This window comes from Fusarium keratoplasticum, chromosome 8 (assembly GCF_025433545.1).
Source record: "Fusarium keratoplasticum isolate Fu6.1 chromosome 8, whole genome shotgun sequence".
Classification (NCBI taxonomy): Eukaryota; Fungi; Ascomycota; class Sordariomycetes; order Hypocreales; family Nectriaceae; genus Fusarium; species Fusarium keratoplasticum.
This window is the reverse complement of record NC_070536.1, coordinates 2,073,734-2,095,356: the sequence shown is the minus strand read 5'-3', so window position 1 is coordinate 2,095,356 and position 21,623 is coordinate 2,073,734. Positions and strand designations below refer to the sequence as shown.

At 54.9% G+C, this 21,623-nt stretch overlaps 8 protein-coding genes across 8 annotated transcripts; 4 read left to right on the top strand and 4 right to left on the bottom strand.

The window, feature by feature from the left end:
- Positions 1-2,997: 2,997 nt before the first annotated feature.
- On the top strand, positions 2,998-4,411 carry NCS57_01047500 (uncharacterized protein; the record flags this gene model as incomplete). The annotated part of the gene is made up of 7 exons (XM_053060220.1): positions 2,998-3,061; positions 3,143-3,197; positions 3,249-3,395; positions 3,447-4,008; positions 4,065-4,093; positions 4,167-4,259; positions 4,315-4,411. The coding sequence occupies 7 exons, from the start codon at positions 2,998-3,000 to the stop codon at positions 4,409-4,411; spliced, it is 1,047 nt and encodes a 348-aa protein (XP_052910614.1).
- Positions 4,412-4,443: 32 nt separating this feature from the next.
- NCS57_01047400 (Sen15 domain-containing protein) lies at positions 4,444-4,851 on the bottom strand (the record flags this gene model as incomplete). Its single annotated transcript, XM_053060219.1, has 1 exon — positions 4,444-4,851. One exon carries the CDS (start codon positions 4,849-4,851, stop codon positions 4,444-4,446), a length of 408 nt encoding a protein of 135 aa, XP_052910613.1.
- Positions 4,852-5,627: 776 nt separating this feature from the next.
- Positions 5,628-6,962, top strand: NCS57_01047300 (uncharacterized protein; the record flags this gene model as incomplete). Its single annotated transcript, XM_053060218.1, has 2 exons — positions 5,628-6,214; positions 6,263-6,962. 2 exons carry the CDS (start codon positions 5,628-5,630, stop codon positions 6,960-6,962), a joined length of 1,287 nt encoding a protein of 428 aa, XP_052910612.1.
- Positions 6,963-7,716: 754 nt separating this feature from the next.
- Positions 7,717-8,127, top strand: NCS57_01047200 (yippee family protein; the record flags this gene model as incomplete). Its single annotated transcript, XM_053060217.1, has 1 exon — positions 7,717-8,127. The coding sequence occupies one exon, from the start codon at positions 7,717-7,719 to the stop codon at positions 8,125-8,127; it is 411 nt and encodes a 136-aa protein (XP_052910611.1).
- Positions 8,128-8,451: 324 nt separating this feature from the next.
- Positions 8,452-9,825, bottom strand: NCS57_01047100 (uncharacterized protein; the record flags this gene model as incomplete). The annotated part of the gene is made up of 3 exons (XM_053060216.1): positions 8,452-8,719; positions 8,773-9,665; positions 9,742-9,825. The coding sequence occupies 3 exons, from the start codon at positions 9,823-9,825 to the stop codon at positions 8,452-8,454; spliced, it is 1,245 nt and encodes a 414-aa protein (XP_052910610.1).
- A 1,288-nt stretch (positions 9,826-11,113) lies between these two features.
- Positions 11,114-13,047, bottom strand: NCS57_01047000 (FAD-binding FR-type domain-containing protein; the record flags this gene model as incomplete). The annotated part of the gene is made up of 3 exons (XM_053060215.1): positions 11,114-12,181; positions 12,260-12,460; positions 12,559-13,047. The coding sequence occupies 3 exons, from the start codon at positions 13,045-13,047 to the stop codon at positions 11,114-11,116; spliced, it is 1,758 nt and encodes a 585-aa protein (XP_052910609.1).
- A 1,269-nt stretch (positions 13,048-14,316) lies between these two features.
- NCS57_01046900 (uncharacterized protein) lies at positions 14,317-16,743 on the bottom strand (the record flags this gene model as incomplete). Its single annotated transcript, XM_053060214.1, has 1 exon — positions 14,317-16,743. One exon carries the CDS (start codon positions 16,741-16,743, stop codon positions 14,317-14,319), a length of 2,427 nt encoding a protein of 808 aa, XP_052910608.1.
- A 695-nt stretch (positions 16,744-17,438) lies between these two features.
- Positions 17,439-21,502, top strand: NCS57_01046800 (Clustered mitochondria protein-like protein; the record flags this gene model as incomplete). The annotated part of the gene is made up of 4 exons (XM_053060213.1): positions 17,439-17,475; positions 17,641-17,709; positions 17,768-17,826; positions 17,885-21,502. The coding sequence occupies 4 exons, from the start codon at positions 17,439-17,441 to the stop codon at positions 21,500-21,502; spliced, it is 3,783 nt and encodes a 1,260-aa protein (XP_052910607.1).
- Positions 21,503-21,623: the final 121 nt, after the last annotated feature.

Below are 21,623 nucleotides of genomic sequence, written 5' to 3'. Positions count from 1 at the left end.
AAACTGTCCCTTTATTAAACCGCTGCTCATTTCAAGTACGTTTGCGCGATGACTGTGAAGAGGGGAATTCAGAGGGCATCCAACAGTATTCGGAATGGGGTGGAATGGGGATGGTGAGATGGGGCAGGGCAGATCAAGCGCGAATGTTGAACGAGAAATACCAGGCGGCAGTGAATGCTAACGCCAAGACCTGTAGGTGCGAATCCATGGAACAATGTGAGCGAAGGGGTAGGTACCTACCTGATGTATCGAGGTGAATGGCCAACGACGAGTGTGGGTGAGATGAGGCGCGTTGACAGGCGGGATCGTGTACGAGGCGAATTTGAGGGGAGAGCACAGTAAATACGGGGGAAGTGAGTGTATTTCGCTGTTCCTGGGAGCCCTATCTCTCGCATGCTACTGGATATGGAGTATGCCTCCACTCCTTGACTTGACACCAGGTTACGGGGTTTGAAGCAGTTAGAGGAAGCACTTGCCACTACGCAGGAAGGTACAGTAAGTACAGTGCCAGAGACTAACTACCTATTACCTACAGCACTTTACGTACTCGACCGCTTTGTGCCTGCGCCGCGGCTTGATGCTAGGATTGGAAAGTGGGAAAAAGGGACTTGGCCGGGGCTGGGGTCCCGGGGAGGTTAGAAGGCTGGGGCGACGACTTGGATGGATGATGGATGGAAGATGGGGATGGGGTAAAGGTGGTAATTCGGCCCTTGGCTATCTGTAACATGTGGTAGGTCGGCTGAGAGCAGGGGGTCCCCGGATGGGGCTCTGCTGTTATTGCGGCCGGGGAGGGAAAGAGGGCCGACAGACAGCGGTACTTCTCTGCGAGTCTCGGGCTGTCTGGTTGTCGAGCGTTTAGTCTAGTGCTGGCGACCTGAGGGCGCTAGCTTGGTTATGTACAGCTTGTGCATCATTGGGCCTGTCCCTAAAATGACCCTTCTCCGCGTCCAGTCAATCTCTTTTTTTCTTGACCGACCTCGCAGGCGTCAAGCGACTGATGCGAGTGATCCCATCGGGACTGTCTGTCACCCATCTCGTGGTGTCGCCGACCAAGGTGACACGGAACTCCTTATCCGCCCGGCGTCTTCTCTCCAGCAGCGCTGCGCTGTGCTGATAATTCAGGGCAGAAATGACCTCGACCCCCCGAGCATTGCGTGTTTTTGAATGCAGAGAATGGGTCAAGGGAGCCATGAGCAATGGGGAAATGGAGCAATGGGCAATCAAGCGGATGGAGCAATGGATGCATCCGCCGAGGCCTCCCCCCTCTCTTCCCCACCAGGGTCATCGTCTAAGCCTCAACGTCCACTGCCGTGTCGACATGTGTGTGCGGGTGTGTGCGCGCGAGTGTGTGTGTGATGCGTGCGCGATGCCATGTGGGCTGGGTAGGTAGGTATTCCTGCTTCAGCCGCTTTTTTACTCCTCGTTTCTCGTCCTCTCGTTTATCTGCTGCTGCTGTTCCTTTTTCCCCGATGATGCGCGCGTCATGGCGGAACCCTTTGCGGCTCACAAGCCTCGGGCCGTACGGAGCGCGCATTCTGTGCTTTTTCTTCCACGCGTGACAACCCACACACCATCCCATCCCATCCCATCCCATCTGTCGGCGACGGGACAAAAGAGCCGCTTGATAACCACTGCCCATTTTGACTCAAAAATATGTCGCGCACCCAACGCCCTTCGCGGACTGTCCCGTCGAGAGGAACAGCGCATCCGCCAATTGGCCCACCCCCAAGGACCCCAGAGACACGTCTCCACCGTCTGCCCCAGCCGCACGGTGGATTCTGGACGAGGGGAAGTGGATCGAGTGTGTGTTGTGGGGTATCTGTCGTACTGTTTGTCATACGTCATTCACACTGTACAGCGTTCAGGGACCTGTCGAGTTGCAGAGACAGCGAAAGCGCTGGCCCGTCATTGGGCACTCCACAAACCACCCACAGAAGCGGCTCCCCATCCCGAAGTTCCCATCTTGCGTACCCTTGCCATCCCAGCTTGGGTGACCGACCGCCCATTGCCTTGCCGGCCGCGGGAGATTTCAGCTCTTCAGAGGAAATTGTCGAAATTACCAGCAATGTGTTCTGCCGCAGTCGGCTTCTTCGCCCATATGCCATGTCTAGGCCGTATCAAGTCTTTGGTCAACCGCCCGCTTCTTCTCATTTCAACCCCTCTTGAAATGACATCCCACAAGACATGCCGAATGTGGGCGGCATCAGTTGACATCCTGTGCGGCTATTAGGTTCTTCGTCGGGCACGCGAAATTGCTTGCCTAGACCTAATTCGAGTGTGCCCCGGGTCTTAAATCAAGCTACCGAAGTCCAACGTCGCGACTGACTCGGTTACCCCAGAGTGGCTGGAACCCATATCGCATCCAACTGTCAAACGACATTGTCTGGGGATTGATGAGACGTCTAACTCGAGGGACCGCCTGGGAAATGATCGGTCGGTGTTCTGTAGATCAGCTTGCGTCTGCAGACCATCTTCGGGTACGCACATGCAGTTCATTTCATTAGCAATGATGTACCGAACATGGTGGCAGCCGTTAGCTCCAGCCACGGGTGTGCCTGAAGTGGCCATCAAGCTCATTCCTCTGAACCTACCCGTCACTGACAGGCTGGCGCCGAAAACTCGCTACGTATTATCGTATCTCAGCGCTCGTATACCACCCAACGTTCTCCCGTGATGCCTTCAACTTTTTGCCGTCTACCTCTGAGCATGTCATTCATTCTCAAAAACTCCGTCACAGAGGCTACCTGCGGCTCATTGTACGACATTTTCTCCACCATGGCAGCCGACAAATGCCGTCCATTTGTGCGCCGATGGCGGACCTCCACGCCTTGCCCCGCGCTCAGCTCGTCGCCGAGATTGTGAGAGATTGTGAGGCTTCATTTTCTCAAGGGCTTGACAACGTCCTCCATCCCTGTGAGACATTGATTGAACCAACTGCATATCGTAAAACATTGGTATATCTTCATTCCCGCTACGAGTATGGCTCTCCCGGAAACAATGAAGGCCGTCGTTTTTGACGGTCTTTACAAAATCTCGGTGCAAGACCGGCCAGTTCCTAAGGGTAAAACAACTCGTTTTCACACAGACCCCAGAAGTACTCGAGCATATTAACATCGATCATTAACTAACTACATCAATATAGTCCGCGATGACCGAGACATTATCATCAAAGTACACGCCGCCGGCCTCTGCGGATCGTAAGTGCTTCATTGGTTGTCAACTATGAAAGCCCTAACCTATACTCGTAGCGAGCTTCACATCTATCGAGGCCACCAACCCTCTGACACTGGATTCATCATGGGGCACGAGTTTACAGGGACCGTCGTCCAGGTTGGCCCTGCCGTCAAGACCATTAAAATTGGCGACAAAGTCGTCGCCCCATTCACGGCTTCCTGGTAAGTTGATGCCATGATATGCTGCCGAGGGGTTCTAACATGGATCTCTAGCGGCAATTGTTTTTATTGCAACAGCGGCTACTCGGCCCGATGTGTCGAGAGCCAGCTGTTTGGCTGTGAAACGCTTGACGGAGGACAAGCTGAGTATGTGCGAATCCCAATGGCTGACGGGACTGCCGTGAAGGCTCCGGATACCATTTCGGACCAGGCGCTCCTCCTCATGGCCGATATCTTCCCCACCGGGTTCTACGGGGTCAAGAGCGCCATGGAGCTTTGCCCGTCACAAAATGTTCAAGATGCTACTATGGTAGTTATAGGTTGCGGACCCGTTGGGTTGTGTGCTATCCTAGCTGCTACTCATTATAAGCCCCGTCATCTTTTCGCCATCGACAGTGTCGAGAGCCGCTTGGAGCAGGCCCGGAAGCTCGGTGCTGAGCCTCTCAACTTCGAGAGTGACAGGGCTGGGCTGGAAGCTCGAATCAAGGAGGTGACCAATGGACGCGGAGCTGATATGGTTGTTGAGGTTGTCGGTCAATCACCCGCGTTGAGGACAGCGTTCGACATTGTGCGACCCTTCGGCGCCATCAGCAGCATTGGCGTCCACAACAAGGAGGTACGGCTTCGGCCCAGGATGCTGGTCTAACAGTGAACTGATGATGATTTGTGTAGATTCCGTGGACGGGAGACGACGCATATACGTAAGTTATCCCAACTTCACGGCCACCTCTGTAGCCCTCGCCGTGAAAGGATACCAGGCTAACCGTGATGTAGGAAGAACATCCGATTACAGATGGGCCGGTGTCCTGTCCGAAGCGTTTTCCCCGAAGCCCTCAAGCTGCTCGAGCAAAAGCAAGACCTAATCGGGTTTGTGCTCCATCGACTGTCGGTATAATCGTTTCCAAGCTAATCATAATGGTAGCTTCATGTTTGACCATGTCATGCCCCTCTCACAGGCGCCCGAAGGATACACTCTTTTTGAGCAACGCAAGACCCAAAAGGTGGTCTTCACCCCCTGATAGACGAGAGAGGATGGAAAGGGACGTCAATATCAGTTTTGTCGTGGCTTGACCATGCCCTCATGCATGATGTAGTAGACGACAGTGGAATCGCTGTGAACCGTCGCCAGTACGATCCTCTTCTCGCGAGGACCGCTGTTTTCGATAGAGTCAAAGATTTCCGAAAAGGCCTTGATTGTCCAAGTCTCCTCGGGATGTACCGCCAAAACCCACTCCAACTCTGGTGACTGGTCAACAGCCTCTCCTGTCGCCTTTTCGCGGTCTAGAGCAGCAATCTGGTCGTCAGGGTGAATGTAGAGCCGGCGAGGAGGCATGCCCCTGATCAAAGACCGGCGACCCGTGGTATCATGAACCTTGAGGGAAGCCCAATCATGCTGGTGCTGGAGGTTGTATAAGACGGTTGAGGTGACGTTGGCAACCGGGTCACTTGAACGATCCATGCCGGGCTGGGTAATTTTTCATGTGGTGATGCGACGTGTGCCAAGTGAGCCAAGGAAACAATCCGCGAGTTGAATGGGCCAAGTTTTGCTGAATACGTGGAAGAGGGCGAAGCAGTCGGGGAGGCCGTTAAGAGGGAAAGATACTGGGTCCTCTGGTGTGAGAATTTGGCAAACGAATGGTGGATGCGAGCGAGGTCCGTCGGAGTCAAAATATAATACGCGTAAAAAAGCGAGACTGATGCAGATCAAGGGCTTGCGAAATTTGGCTTTTATTACGGGTCTGAAGGGTACTTGACTCCGGTGGGGAGAGTACTTTATCGTGACCTGACACGGAATCTCCCAGCGGCTATCTGAGAGCCGAATCTTCACTTTCCAATTAAATCCTGGTCTTTGAGCCGCGTGTTCTACTCGTAAAGTAACTGATCGAATCCTCGGCCTTGATGTCACCCCCGTTTTAAACTTTCCTTGGTGTCCACCGGCTTGGCGTTATCAGCAACCCCGAGAGTCGTCGCCAAGTACCCGGCCCGCGTACGCAAGTAGTGCGGATTAGACTGCAAGCATCGCCCTTTAAAACTGACCCAGTTCCCCGTTGCTGGGTGCGGAGCGCATCATTTCATCATATCACGGCCTCCATTCCCTCTCCTTTGCATTTCCTGCCGCATCTCCAGCTGTCGCCTTTGCTTGCTTCATATCATCATAATTCATCGTTTCGCATACGTTACCTACACTGCCCAGCCTTGGCTAGGTGGCCAAGGTGACAAGAGAGCACCGCCACGATGTCGCCCCCGAGACGGCCGTCCAATAACGGGACCGAAACCGAAACCGAGCCCTTTCCAACCATCGACGAGACGTCGCCACGCTCAGACAACACAGATCCTCCGTCGCCTGTAGAGAATCGACCAGCTGCCTCTTCATCCTTAAGCGGACGCCTTCGTCGCGTCTCCCAGAGCTTCGAAGTATCAGGCCCTCCTGAGGGTTTCATGGCCGCGACGGGAACCATCGCATCTTCAATCTTCACTCGTCAGGCCGCGCCACGCAGAACCTCGGAGGCATCCATACCAATGCAATCGGGTCCCGCCGCCGGTCCATCGAGACAAAGCACATTTCCCGTCGTCAACGAAGAGGCGACCTCTGAGGAAAAGGCTAGCACCAGTGCTGCATCCACGAAGAGAGATGGGGAACCCGACGCTGCTGCGCCGTTCCCCAACGGCTACCATTTCCCTCCCAAGCATACATTTGCTCAGTCAACGAAGACCGGGTTGATCGCCTTTTGGAATTACTTCCTTACGCCTCTGGGCTTCTGTGTTACTATCTATGGCTTGAACGTTGTGGCTTGGGGAGGCATGCTCTTCCTTCTCCTCTGGTATGTATATCATCACCTTCATCATGAACAAGCGCTAATCAATTACAGCAACGCCGCCCCTGCTATGTGCCACCCAACTTGCAACGACATCAACTCACCCAGACGAAAATGGATTGAATGGGATTCGCAGATTCTCAATGCCCTCTTCTGCGTTACCGGTTTTGGGCTCGCTCCCTGGCGGTTTCGCGATCTCTACTTCCTCCTTCAATACCGAGTAAAGAACGATACGATTGCGCTCCGCCGTCTGGGTGGTATTCACCGAGGATGGTTCCGGCTTCCAGGCTCTGAGGATGTTGACGTTAACATCGGACCAAAGAATGTCTCTAGCTCCCCCGAATTATGTTCATCTATCTCTGTCCCCTTTCCCGAGGATAAGATACCAGACGCTCCCCTCACCGGTCGACGAGCCCCCGCTACGCCAGTTTGGAAGATGGATGCCGTCGTTTGGCTGATGGTTTGGAATACCTTCCTCCAGTGTGTCTTGGCCGGCTTCATGTGGGGCTTGAACCGATATGACCGTCCCAGCTGGTCCACTGGTCTTTTTGTGGCACTCGCATGCATCGTCGCCGCTATTGGAGGAATCATGATGTTTATTGAAGGAAAGAAGGTCAAGGGCATCGAGGGAATCCCCATCAGCGAGCAAGACATGCAGCAACTGCAGGAGGATCGCGAAAGGGGCGTTTGGCACTTCAACAACATCAAGGACAAGGACTTGGCGGAGAAGGAAAAGAAGGCGGCCAAAAAGTGAATGTCTCTTTGGAAAAGCGTGTCCGAAATGGCGTAGGCGCACATTGTCATATTCTTTGGGTAGGTAGTTGTCGCTTCAGATCTTTTACGCAAGCATCTACAAAGTATTGTTTATCGGTTGAACACAAGGGGTCGGAGCCAGGTAGCTCGGCATGTTGATAGTAGACATGCATGTGTCGTGCACCAAATACATCAGAAAATGAACAAGGAGGATCCAGTCTTTTGCATGTCGTTGCACTCGTGCAGGTTGTGACGGCCTTCTGTTAGATAATGTACCACCAACTGAAGCCATGAGTGGCCATCTTGCTCTCGACAGCCAGTCAGCAGACTCAATACAGTGCCTCTGAGCATGCTCATTATCAAATCTGAACTTTCATTGCATTAATCAGGGCAGCTATCGAGTCATGCTCTCACGTTGAACAAGGAGCTCGAGCTGGGTGGTCTCTCTCCTATCACCGTCTTTCGGCCCCCACCGACGTCCGATACGCTGGCCCCGCCTCACGGAGCTACGTGCCTGCCACCTCCGGCCTCATGACGCGCTCCATGTTACCCGCTGCACCCACCGTTCACCTCTATTTAACCTTTGACCTGCCTTGGTCAGTCATCGCCAGCTCTAGCCGCAAACGTGCCCCGAAAGGCTTCGCCCAAAACTCTTCATCCCCCGCGATCATCTTAGAATCATCTTCAGCGTCTCCACGCTGCCCGCCGTCACTCGAATCCGACATCGCCCTTCCCGACCACAGGCCCCCCGCATCATGGGCCTGGCTTACAACACCTATCTCAACAGCGCCAAAATCTATGGCTGCAAGACGTGCAAGGCGCACCTCGCCAACCACGAAGACATCATAAGTCGAGTATGCACTGGCCCCCCTTCCATCAGTACACCGCCGGGCTTCTTCCCTCGGAGCCAGGATTCGTTAACACCAGGGCAGAACTTCCGTGGTCAGCATGGTAAAGCGTATCTCTTCCACAGCGTCGTCAACATCGACACGGGCGCCCCTAACGAGCGCAACATGACGACCGGCCGACACGTCGTTCGCGATATTACATGCCGGCAGTGTAAGGAGACTGTCGGGTGGAAGTATGACAAGGCCTATGAGCCCTCCGAAAAGTACAAAGAGGGCAAGTTCATCCTCGAGGCTGAGCTGCTTTGCAATGTCACTTGATGGATCCTCCGTAAGCGAGGGGTTTCGCTGGCGTGATTGTGGACTCAGGTTTGCTATTGTGGCGTCGTCTCTGGGTCCTATCGGTGTTTGGGTCTCTTTTGGATGGAATAGCATTGCTCTTTCACTTGTATGGCGAATGGGGTTTGTACGTTTATTTCAGTGGTTTGATTCAAGCAAATTATCCCTGGTGGTTACATCGAGCTACTCCAATTCACACCAATATCCAACTCCCAATGCGCCGATCCAAACATGCAAATGCCGTATCCAGGAAGCCGATCCGATGTTGCCGGTCTATCATACCAATCTATGATGGCGAGCATGACTTTAGCGGTGCTCGATCGGCTCCTCAGGAAGAAGCTCTTCGATCTCCTCCTCCACCCTCAAGCATTCAAGAGGGGGCTGGACGATGCCGTTGAACAAAAAGGTGAAGTAAACAAGCAGAGCGAATCCAACAATCTGGAGCCACTTGAACGTCTCCCATCCCAAGCCAAGCGAGACGATCCAAATGAATAGGGTCCTGCAAGTGTCGATAGTCGACCTAGAGGTGGCACTGACGCTCCGGGTGACCGAGAGACCAAAAAAGTTGAAGCCACTGTGTTCAGTTAGTTAAACAAGTATGTGAATGTCAAACAGTAGGCCGCTTACCCAATGCTAATCATGATGAGGATGCTCGAGAGCAAGATCTTCTTGTTCCCAATCATCTGGTGCCAGCCCTCGACCATGTCAAAGTAGCCGTACCGGCCGGCGGGGGTGGAGCCGATGGCTGCGTGCAGGACGACCATTGCCAGGACTGTCACGGTGAAGCCGAAAATGCCCTCCCAGCCAACGACCCTGATCGGTTCAATGGGGGAGTTCTCTAGGATCCATTCCTCGAGCACAAACTGGGTCGCCGTAAAAATCTGGGCGCCGGCAATAAGTAGAACGCCAATGACAGCCCTGGCCGCATCAGAAAGGCCGCCGTCTGTGACCGAGTCCTCATTAGGACCGTCCATGGACTGCTCCGGCTTTTCATCTGGCCAAAGAGCACCAGCAAGTCCAACAACTGCCACTCCCAGGACGACACCGACCAGAGAGAGCCATTGGAAGAGGCGGAGGTGGCGCTTGAGGAAGACCACGCTGAAGAGTCCGACAAACAGGACCAAGGCGCCTCGGGTCATTTGATAGATGGAGGCAGCAACCATGAGAAGACCAGCGTTCATCAGAGTGGTTCCGCAGATATCGCAAATCGCGGGCAGGGCAAGCAGCAGGATCCGATGGCCCTTGAGGATAGACCGACCATTGTTAAGCAGCTTTGTTCTATCATTGCTCTCGATATCGGCAGCAGGGTCGCCATTCTCATTCGTGTCGACTGCCTGGTAGCCCCGTTCCGTTGGTGATGAGGTGCCGGTGAACCGACGCCAAAGAGCCATGAGGCCGACGACGAGCCAACAGCCCATCTCACCAATGAACATCTGCGCCGTCTGCAGAACGGGCTGGTTGAAGAAGGCGCGCTTTCTCGGATTGTCATCGGGATCACAGTTACGGACACATTGGTTATCCTATCCAAAGTCAGCCAAGCTGTGGTGAATGGGAGCTCTTCGCGTGCGGCGAGGCCGGATGCCGATGTCGTCATACCTGATACTTGGTCAACAGGGTGTTGCAAACACCCGTCAGTAGCATCATGGCTACGAGAAATGGGATAAGGCTTCTGGACGCCATGATGAAGGGGCGGCCGGCAAAGGGCGGCCAAGATTGTGTGGTTGATTCTTGTCAAGAGATGATGGGATATTGACGATGGATGGATGAATGGGAGAGGGAGGTAGCACGGATCGACCACTGGTGGAACAAAGACGGGGGAGCTGATAAGCTCTGGGAGCGCAGGTACGTACTGCACTGCCTGAGGTCCCATGAGAGACTACCTGGTCTAGGCTCCCGAGGCGCGGCCGAGGCTTGCATGGTGTTAGTCTGGCCCCCGAATGCGGAGGTCTCACCCCGTTAGTTGCATGCCCTCGCAACTGAATGCACGCCCACACCTCGAGGTACTTCCCATTCAGTGCTCTTCCTGGAGCGCCAATGTACACTGATGCAGGAGACGGAGGGGCCACTGAGCGGGTCTCCCAGCCACCTCTCAACTCGCAGGTGACCTTTGGGAACTCTTAGGCATGTTATTGACCAGCTGAGCATTCTACGTCAGCCCCTTGCTTACTTCAAATACAAGCATTCCCCGAGCTGACTGCCGTTGATTTCACAGCATTCAGCTGAGTCGCTGAGATGCAGTGCTTAGCTTTGCCGCATGCCGCGCCCGACTTGTGGCTGCTTGACGGGGACCTATGCTTAGATGTGCTTAGCGCCGACGGGATGGTCAAGTGATCAATGTTTCTGAGTCAAGGCAGGACAGAGTTGGAGATTGGGTCATCTGCCGACTCATTGGTCACAAGTGCCTACTATCGTGAGAGAGAGCTCCAACGATAGAGGCAACACATTCGCCGTCTCGGGTATCAATGCGCGTCGTCATCCAGTCTCGTTTGAAACGCGAACCACGCAATGACGCACCAAGATGCAACCGAGCTACACCTGAGATTCCAATAGTGCTGTGAGGAATTAAGCCCAACCTCCACTATACCAGCGCGCAACTGGTGCAACGTGGACGAGCCCTGCACTTTCAACACCGAAGCCTCAAAAACAATACTCCCTAGGACCATGAGTGATACGAATTAAAGAAATCATTCCACGTTGGGAGTGCCCATTACAGCCTTATAGCTGGCCCGCAAAAGAGCGTATATACACCTCGATCTAAAAGTACAAGTACATGAGAATTGATCTGATAATTGATCCTTGCTTAGCAAGACGTCCCAGATGGACAAGAAGATCTCAAGCACGTGCAAGTGCTAGAGCTAAGAAATGAGAGCTTCAATGAGCTCGGTAGTTTGGGAGACCGATCGTCGGGGAACTTCAACTGATTGGCAGAGACATCAAACTGCCCAACACCGTTCGCCTGGTCATTCATTTACCACGTAAACGCTTCCTCGATAAAGTCGATGCTGGATCGGTCCTGGCGGTTCCGCACGGCAAGGCGGACCTCGTCGCTCAGAGCACCGGGACCACAAACGGTGACAACCATGGCACCAACTTGATGCTCCTGCTCCATAGCCAGCAGCGTGTTGATGTTTGGTCGTCCCGGGAACATCTGCACAGTCGACGAAGGGCTGTGAATTTCCTTGGTAGATCGTGGCTGGCTGACGAAGAGCATGATTCGGAGGATATCCCTTCTCTTTTCCATGCCCAGAATCTCAGTCATCCAGGGGCGGATCCACTCGAGGTGCTCAGGGCTCTGGATTGTCCAGACGAGCAAGATTCTTCGAGTCGCCACAGTGCCCTCGTTATATCCATTGACCAGGTGCTTGATGTAGGGAACAGGGTGGGTGACGCCCACTCCACCAGCGAAGAGAACAACGGTACCGTAAGAGTCGAACGAGTGGTGGCCGCCGTAGGGGCCTTCGGCGAAGCAGGTAGTCTCCAATCTTCCACCGGGGGCGACGAGAGCCTTCTGGTACAGAGTGTTGGTCATTCCGGTCCTGGCACGGATGATGAAGGACACTCGCTGCTGCTGCATCGCCAGCAGATCCTGGTTCGTGCTCGCCAGCCTCTCATTCTTAGGGTCATCAACACCGTCATACCAGGCAACCGAGAAAGGGTGGGACTGCCACAAGCTGATCGATGGGATGTAGAGGTAGGCGTGTTGTCCAGGCTTGGCATTCCAGGGGCGGGCTAGAGTCGTGGTCAAGCGAACAGCGTTTCCAGGAAGTGCTTCGATAACGGTCCTAGAACGTGAGCCACCAACGTGAGAGCGAATGATACGCCACAGACGCCAGGTTCGGTCGAAACTCCAAAGGGCGATAGCGGAATACAGGTAGCAGAGCCATCGGTAAAGAGATTCCTTGGCCACAAGGTGGTAGTACAGGCCAACAACGGCGGTGACAGCGACGAGAATGTGGAGAAGCTTGAAAGTCTCATAGAAGGCGTGTCGAAGCGGGCTCGAGGCCTGGATACCGAGGAAAACGAAGGCGCAGGTGGCCTGATAGGAGTAAGTAATTTGACCAAGCTGGTTACAAACTGACATAGTCAGTTCTCACCCGAGGTGGGGCCAACTCACGATGAATCCAGGGAGGATAAAGGCACCTGAGGGAACGGTGAACGTCCAGCCTGATCCGGCATAGTAGGCAAGAGTGTGTGCAACGGCCTCAAGAATGACAATACGGCCGAACCAGCGGTGAATCAAGTTGTAAGTGTCAAACGAGATGTTCAAGAGCGGGATGAGAGGGTTGTTTCGTCCAGCTAGCAGGAAAAGAGGGACCTGATATTCAGTCAGCTACAGACTCCGGGCTGCCACACAAGCCAAAATCAAAGATACACTGATCTAGATGCTTCATAGGCCTGACAAGAGGACCATACCATGTTGACAGTGGAAAGAACACCAGTTCGGTTGCGGATAACACCTGCAACCGCCGACATTTCACCATCGAAAGGGATATCGACGACACACCAGGCGACATTGGAGGCGAAGTAGGCGATGAGAAAGAGAAGCTGGAAACGAGTAGGCAGAGTACCGACGTTGATAGCGCGGCTGAGTTGGATCTCGCGGTTGTGTCTCTTGCTAACGACGGGAGCGTAGAGCAGGTGGCGCTTGAGAGCGGAAACGTTGGGTGAAGGAATGGCAAAGTAGCGCTGCTTATCGTTGTGCAGGCAGGAAACATGTCGGGTGAGCTTGATGATACGTTCGCAGACCTTCCAGATGATGACGGCGACGGAGACTGCACCGCAGACGATCATGAGATAGTCGGAGAGCTTCGCGTTGACGGCCTCGGCGGCATCCTTGGCGGCCTGCTGTTCCGGGGTGAGCTGGTAAGCTGCCCGGGGCAGCAAAGAGTTTCCGGCACTCATTGCGGCGATAGGAGAGAAACGAAACGGAAGGAGAGGACGAAGTGAAACAACAACAAGGAGAAGAAACGAGGTGTAGAGAGAAATGGAAACCTCCCCGGGAGGAACGAAACGACGACGGCGGGCGAGGGGAGAAAAGAAGAGAAGGGAAGAAGAAGAAGACAACCTGTCACGGCGGGAAAAGGAGCGTAAATAGGAAGTGAATGGATGGAAGCCAGCTCCGAAACAAACAATCCTGAGCCGTCTCTGGGAATGAACAGACGACAGAGAGAGATGCGGAGGTTTGCCGTGAGCAAGGGTCAAGAATTAAAAGCACAGGCAGGCATGGGTATGGGTATGTTATTGAAGAAAAAAATATGGACCGTAAATAAATTCCCCAGCAATCATGGCACAAGCAGATCATGCCTGCCCTCATGTTGCATACCTCCAGCTGCGAGGACGCGTACTGGCAGTGTCAGAGAGCCGCCTGCCTCGCAGTGACAGCTCCTTGCTTTTCTCTCTCCTGTGCTGGTTTCTCAGCTTTGCCTTCGTCCCATCACACACACACACACGCAGGCACACGCAACCGGTAGCGCGGGGCCCAGTTCCAGCTGGGGCCACTAACTAGGCCGGGCTCAGGGGTGGTTTCAAGATGCCCATCGAGAAAAAAATCAAGATTGCCTCTACCGAGCCGGTTATTGGTCTGCCCAACCTCTACCACCTCTGGCTCTCGCAGCTAGCCAGCGTCTACAGAAGCAGGGAGGGATGAGCGCCGCCTCCGAGTGGCGGACGGACCTCCGACATGGCGGGGCGGGACGGGGTTCTGAAACAAGGGCATTCCCCGGCATCTGGGCGTTGGTGGCGCGTCCCTGGGCATGATGTTAAAACACACCTCAATCTAAGTTGCTGCTTTGCTTCTGAGGTGGCCGAGGCCAACGGAAAAATTATCTCGAGTGCGGTGCATATAGGTGTGGCCTGTGCGACAATTCGAGATGCATACGCGTGCCGTGTGAGCCCTCTCCGATAGGTACTAAAACGAGCAACATGGGCCAATTGCAGATCCCGTCTCAGAGAATTGCTTCGCGAGCTTCACGGGGAACAAGAACGGCGGTTTCAAGTGGCTCCAGCCCCACAATGACAGATGCTGTCGTAACCAAGACTTAGGCCCCTGAGGCGAGGGGAATGCTGTCCAGTCAAGGCCTGAGACAGACACTGAGACGTGCAATGATTCGCGACGGCCAGACGAGCCTCAATTCAAACTTTGTTTTGATTATAATTGCCTTATCAAGCCACTCAGGGCATCCCAAGCTCGTCGTCCCAGTCAAGCCCGGCCGGCAGATGCATGTCTTCATCTTGCTTCTCCGGTCTGCCCCTGCCGAGCTTTTCGGACCCGGCCCCTTGACGGGCCCGTGTGCTGCCCGCGCGCTTGATCCTCTTCATCACCTTTACGGTCGCTGTGCCTCCGCTTCTGCTGTTTTTGTTCCCACCGTTTGTGCTTCCTCTGGGATCCCCAATATAGATCCCAATCCCCCGTGCTGGTAACCAGGCTTTGACCCCGTTGCAGCCCTCCATCTGTGCGCAACCGCCAAGCTCATCCTCACTGTCTTCCATGTCCATGTCCATGTCCATGTCCATGACCGTGGTTACGCTCGTATCATGCTCCTCCTCCTCGTCGGTGGTGCCCGCCTTGTCGTCATCGTCCTCATCCTCGTCGCTCCCCACCGAGCTGCTTCTGTCGTATCTGGCACTGCTACTCTGGACGGGCCCGTTCCATCTAGGGCCGCTGACCCGGTCTCGTTCATCTTGATGTAGATCTGTGCCCCTTTGGCCCTTCGCTTCCCGTTTATTCTGATGCTGTCTCGGCTCGCCTCCTATCTTTGGCTCAGGGCTGGGGAGCACCCATTCGCCAATGCCCTCTTCCCATCGCCAGCCTGAAAACATGGTGGTCGTCTCCAGAGTGCCCTTGCCCGCAGCGGGAAGGCTCTCAGCAAAAGCAACATCTCGGAGGTCCTTTGTTTTCTGCGCCAAAACAAAGGCCCCGTCCGATCTCAAACCGTCGTGAAACCAATCGGGAAGCCCAAGACCATTAAGAGTTGCACATATCTCCGATAAGACATCGTGACACGCTAGTCCACATGCTCGTCCCCGATATTGCGCAACGAAGCAGGCCATCAAGAGTGTTTGTCGGTATTGCCGTCGGGACGGCGTTCCGTTTCCAACTGTCAACAACTTGGCGCACTCCTGACTCGCCTTTTGTTTCGCTGTCAGATCGATGACATCGCTGTCGATCATGGCCGTAGCAATGAATCGTGCTAGAGCGAGGGTAAAGAGACCGTTGCTTCGAAACGCTCCACGACGCTTCTGTTGCTGAACCACGCAACACTCGAGCACGTGTAACATCCGTCGAGCACCTTGTCTCCTCCACGGTCCTGGGGTGTCGCACCTCTCGGTACCTAGCGTCCACGCTGCCGCTGTCAGTGCAGCAAGGACGCTCACCAAGGTCTGCTCTTCTGGATTTTTCTCTGCCCCTGTTTTCTTGCCCTCGTGCAACACTAGTTGGTCGATAGCTGTACAGATAAAGTCGATGGCTGAGGGTGCTGGGCTGCTGCTGTTCAAAACCTCGATGCCTCGAGTCCAGACAACCTGAAATGCCCTTGATGTTAACCAACTTAGCGATAGCTTTTTAGTACGGACAAGGCTTGAGAGGCACTCAAAAGATGCACCGAACGAACGTTGGCTGTGCAGGCTTTTGACTATAACGCCCAGTGGCTGAACTGTGCTGCTTTCCACAAGGGTGCTTGATGAGCTGCGAGGTGCCGCCAGAGGGCAATCGAGGCTTGATACGAGCCGGGCCGCTTCCTCGCTGGACTTGAGACTGATGCAAAGCTCCGCTAGCAGTCGTACAAAGGGAGACTCAAATAACCCTTCTGATACAGCTCCGGCCAGGAGAGACAAGGCATGTGCCCGGACGACCAGTTTCAACGGTTTCCAGCCGAGACCTGTCGCACTAAAGCCCTCAAGTTGACCATAGAGTTCTGTCGATGCCTTGGATGACTCCCATTTGAACCTGGTGCCTTCTTCCTCTGCGATCTGCTCGTCCCAAGCCTCTATGGCGGCCAAAGCAGCCGGAACCTTCCGGAGGCACATGCCTAGAAGCGATTTGGGATGAGTAATCTGCGATAGCGGCTCGGTCGATCGAAGTAAAGTGTTCATCCATCCAAAAATGGCCTCGTAGATTCGAAATTGGCTCTCAGGGACGATCCGGCGGAGGGATTGTAGGTCGGCAACAAGAGATGACGAAGATGGGTTCGCTGATTCGGACTTGGTGGGTAATGGCTGAGATATTGCTGACTGCTCGCGAAACTTCCGCAGCAAGGGCGTCGGGAAGTCAACCCGTCCCTCCCCTGGCGATGAGCGGTCGATCTTCATCGCACCGAGAGTACGCACGGAACGTGGAGGCGTAGACAGTTCTGCTGTTGCGGGCTTTGTCTGTGCTGGGGCCGAACGGCGTCGTCCATATGTGTAGCGCACTCGCTTTCGGGCTCCCGTGGCGTCGTCATCGGTGTTGGGTCGTTTCGTTCGAGTGCTTGTTGTCTGTTGTTGGGCTTCGTTGACAAGCTTTCGTAGGGCTACCAGGCGACACTGAAGTTGACGTAGGAGCCGCTGACATCGTGCTGCAGTCCAAGGTTGAGACTTGTCCCCTCTTGAGCCTCCAGCCATGATGCGATGGGCTGACGGCGAGGGGACAGTGAGGACTGGCCCGTCCATTCTGATATGGATGCCAATATCCTAAAGAACAGAAACTCGAATGTAATAGCAAAGGATTGATGCTTGAGAGATGAGAAAAAGAAAAAAAAAAAGGGGGGGGGGGGGGGGGTCTTTAATAAGATAAAAAGCAGTTGATGATGAGCCCTGGCCCGATGATGAGTGCTATCATGAGTTGTTGTGGGTGGGATAAAGAACTGTGGTCATGGCCAGTATCCATGTTTACTTTCTTCCGTTCCTGGCCTAGCGCTACCGAGAAGCATCTGGGGATCCAGCCGCCGGCCTCGGTGGATGCGCCGGCGCGGGCCCTACCCAGGAATACCCGGACTGTACCTTGGATACCCGCAGCATCGCTAAGAAAAAAGAGGTATTTTTTCTGTCGCGTGCCCAATGTCCGGGTACTCCCAGAGTCCGGACTGTAATGCCGGGGCATTGCCGCCGCACCACAACTCCAATAGCCGTCAATTTTTTTTTCCTCCTCCCCTTCGTCCCGTCACTCCATCCATCTTTTTACTTGCATCGACGAACAACGTCGTTTCAATTGTTTCCCTCTTCTGCCAGTGCATATCCCATGTCTGGTTTTCCCCCTCCTTCACCTCGTTCCATCTCCCCCTTGTCCGTTTAATTTCTCCTACCCCTCCATTTTCAACATGGCTTCAGACCCTACTCCTCCCGCTCCCGCGCACGGTACGTATTTGATGCACAAACTAGACCGCCCTTGTCTATGCCTGTCAAGTCCAGGGTCTTGTTAAGTCCTGGGCTTGCTAATTGAACATGCTCTCGGTTCTACTACTGCTTCGCCCATTGCCATTGCTGCTTTCGCCGTGAGCGGGGAGCTAATTCGTCTTGTAGTGGATGCGTCCGAGGAGGCCGAGAACACCATGGCGGCCGAAGCTCCAGACGTCGATGCCGGCGCTGAAGGTACCTTGCATTGTGCCTCCCAATGACGATTAGAACGGCATGTCTAATGCGTCTACAGCTTTATTAACTCTCACCATCATCTTGCCCGACGCCAAGGCCAGCAAGATGCAGATCATGGTCCGTCATTCGGCTTAACTGGACCCCTCCACGACCCCCCGCTCACCAAGATATTCAGGTGTCGTCCCAAGAACAGGTTCATGAGGTCCGCCAGTCCATCATCGACCTTCCGTCCGCCTTCCAGTACACATGCTTCCACCTCGAGTTCAACGGCGAGAAGATCAACGACTTCATTCCCCTCGCCGAGATTCCTGATCTGGGCGCAACTCCCGAGTTCCACCTCGTTCAGGACCCATACACTGAGAAAGAGGCTCGCATCCACCTTGTGCGCATTCGAGAGCTCATTGGTGCCGCCGGTGACCGATCAGACACAACCCAAGGCCTGCTTCCCGGTCTGTCCCTCTTCGAGACTGTCGCCAGCGAAGCCCAGGGCAGCACTGAGGAGTCTACTGAGGAGCTGCCCATCAAGGACTACGACTTCCAAGCCGTGCCCTCACTTACCAGCTTGGTTCCCCAGCCCACCGAGCCGGCTCCCAAGACGGTGAAACAGATCGCTCTGTCGTCCTGGAACCCCCCTCCTCCTCACCTGCGACAACGAGGCCACCTGCTCTACCTTGTCGTCACCACTACCGAGGGTGAGCAATATCAGATCACCTCCCACGTCTCCGGCTTCTTCGTCAACAAGTCTTCCAACGCCAAGTTTGACCCCTTCCCTCGGCCAGCGCCCAAGGGCCAGTCCGCACACTCGCTGCTTAGCTTGATCGAGCTTATCTCACCTTCTTTCACCAACACCTTTACCCAGCTCCAGGAGTACAACAACCAGCGAGACCCTCTTGCAACCTTCCAGATTACCAACGCCATCCCGGCAGCTCCTTGGGTGGTGCCTTCACCTAGCTCATCTCTGTGCACCCATCTCCCCGATCCTACGCGATCTCAAGAGACTTATCTGCTTGCTGGCGTCGAGAACACCGATACTCTTCGCGATTGGAACGAGGAGTTCCAGTCGGCCAAGGAGCTTCCTCGTGAGACTGTGCAGGACAGAGTCTTCCGTGAGCGCCTGATCTCGAAGCTTTTCGCCGACTACAATGATGCAGCCACCCGTGGCGCTGTCATGGTTGCCCGTGGCGAGATTGCTCCCCTGAACCCTACAGAGTGCAAGGACGCCCAGATCTTTGTCTACAACAACATTTTCTTCTCCTTTGGTGCTGATGGTGTAGGTACTTTCACTTCCGAGGGAGGTGATGAAGCTGCTCGAGTCGCCACCGGCAAGGATGTTGCTGGCGTCAAGCTTGTTAACCAGCTCGATATTGAGGGACTCTTCACTCCCGCCACCGTGGTTGTCGACTATGTCGGAAAGCGAATTGTCGGACAGAGCATTGTGCCTGGAATCTTCAAGCAGCGCGAGCCCGGTGAGAACCAGATCGATTATGGTGCCGTGGACGGAAAGGATATTGTCGCCGCTGATGAGCGATTCGCCCCTGGCTTCGCCCAGCTTTCCAAGGCGCTCAAGGTCAAGAAGCACCCTGTTTGGGACAAGGAGGGCAAGCGATTTGACCTGGAGGCTAGCGTGGAGACCAAGGGTTTGATGGGTACTGATGGCCGCAAATATGTGCTGGACCTCTACCGCATCAGCCCTCTCGATATTGCTTGGCTTGACGAGGATGGTCTCCCTGAGGATGGCGACGCCTACCCTCACCGTATGACTGTCCTGCGGCCTGAGCTTGTCGACTCTTTTGGACGATACAAGATGAAGCAGTGGGTGGATAAGGAACTCGCTCGTAGGGCCGAGGAGAAGAAGCAAACCGAAGAAGCCAAGGAGGGCAAGGAAGAGAAGGATGGTGAAGAGAAGGAAGGAAAGGAGGAGAAGGATGAGAAGGAAGGCGAGGACGAGGCTTCCAAGGCTGAGAAGAACCTGCCTGACCTGTCCGACTTCAAGTTCTCGCTCAACCCTGACGCTTTCAGCGGCCAAGTGCCTCAGACCGAGGAGGAGAAGGCCGAATTTGCCGCCGATGAGGCAGAGGTCAGGGCAGCCGGCGCCTACCTGCGTGAGCAGGTCATCCCCGAGTTGCTCCGTGAGCTCTCCGACTCCGATATCAGCTTCCCCATGGATGGCCAGTCTCTGAGCCGACTCCTGCACAAGCGTGGTATCAACGTGAGGTATCTGGGCAAGGTGGCCGAGCTCGCTAACGACGGCCGGCTGCGCTGCCTGCGCGAGATTTGCGTCCAGGACATGGTTGCTCGTGCTTTCAAGCACCTGTCTGCCGTGTACCTCCGCCATCTGCCTGTGCCTATGGTCCCTGCTTGCACTGCACACCTCCTCAACTGTCTTCTTGGCCATAAGTTCAACTCCAAGCCTGTCGCTGAGATTGACCCTTCTCTGCGAACTCTCTACGCTGATGCTGATCTCTCTTTCGAGAAGGTCACTCCCGAGAGCCTTCGGGAAGACATTGAGGAGCAGATTCTCAAGCGGTTCCGATATGAGCTCGATGAGGACTGGCACAACCAGTTCCGCCCCGTTCAGCTCCTTCGTGAGGTGTGCCTGAAGATCGGTATTCAAGTCCAGGCCAAGGACTACGCTTTCACCCCCGAGGCGGCGGCTGCCACCCCTACCCCAGCTCCCAAGGCCCCCCAGCCTGCCGCCAACGGTCAGACCAACGGCGAGTCCAGCAAGAAGAAGAAGAAGAACAAGGCCCGTGACGCTTCTCCTCCCGAGGCTGCTACTTCCGCCAACGTCCACACCTTCAGCGTTGATGACGTTGTTGACCTGGTCCCCCTGATCAAGGACTCTTGCCCTCGCAGCGCCCTTGCTGAGGAGGCTCTCGAGGCCGGTCGTATCTCCATCCTCCAGAACCAGAAGAAGCTTGGCCAGGAGCTCCTGTTGGAGTCTCTGTCCCTGCACGAGCAGATCTACGGAATTCTGCACCCCGAGGTGGCTCGCGTTTACAACAGCCTGTCCATGCTGTATTACCAGCTTGATGACAAGGAGGCTGCTGTTGAGCTGGCCCGCAAGGCCATCATCGTCGCCGAGCGAACTGTCGGTGTTGACTCCGCTGAGACCCTTCTCAACTACCTCAACCTGAGCCTGTTCCTTCACCAGGTTGGCGACAGCAAGGGTGCTCTGGTGTACTCCAAGCATGCCCTGAAGATGTGGAAGGTCATCTATGGCCCTGGCCACCCCGACTCCATCACCACCATCAACAACGCCGCCGTGATGCTGCAGCATCTCAAGGCCTACCACGAGTCCAGGCTCTGGTTCGAGGAGTCCCTCCGAGTGTGCGAGTCTGTCTTTGGCAAGCAGTCAGTCAACTCCGCCACTCTGCTCTTCCAACTGGCACAGGCTCTTGCCCTTGACCGCGACTCTAAGGGAGCCGTCAACCGCATGCGCGAGTCCTACAACGTCTTCCTTGCCGAGCTTGGACCCGAGGACAAGAACACCAAGGAGGCCGAGAGCTGGCTGGAGCAACTCACCCAGAACGCCGTCTCCATCGCCAAGCACGCCAAGGACGTTGCTGCTCGCCGACTCCGATCCGGAATCCGATTCAACGCAACCGCGTCTCAGGCGCAGGCGCAGAACGCCGCGGCCCCCGGACGCCCTGGCCCAGGTGCCCAGGTCGACTCCCGCAGCATTGATGAGCTCATCAAGTTCATCGAGGGTGGCGAGCAGGGGGCTAAGAGCTCCAAGAAGCGACCTAGCCGTGGAAACCCTAAGAGGCGAGGCCAGGCTGGTGCCCGATAAAGGTCACGCACGACTGTTTACGAAGATCTCTATGATGCTCCATGTGGCTGAGATATTGGCTCGCCGCTGTGTACAAGTAGATGGGCGGGAAAGTAAAAACAAAAAAGGCATTCTGTATATT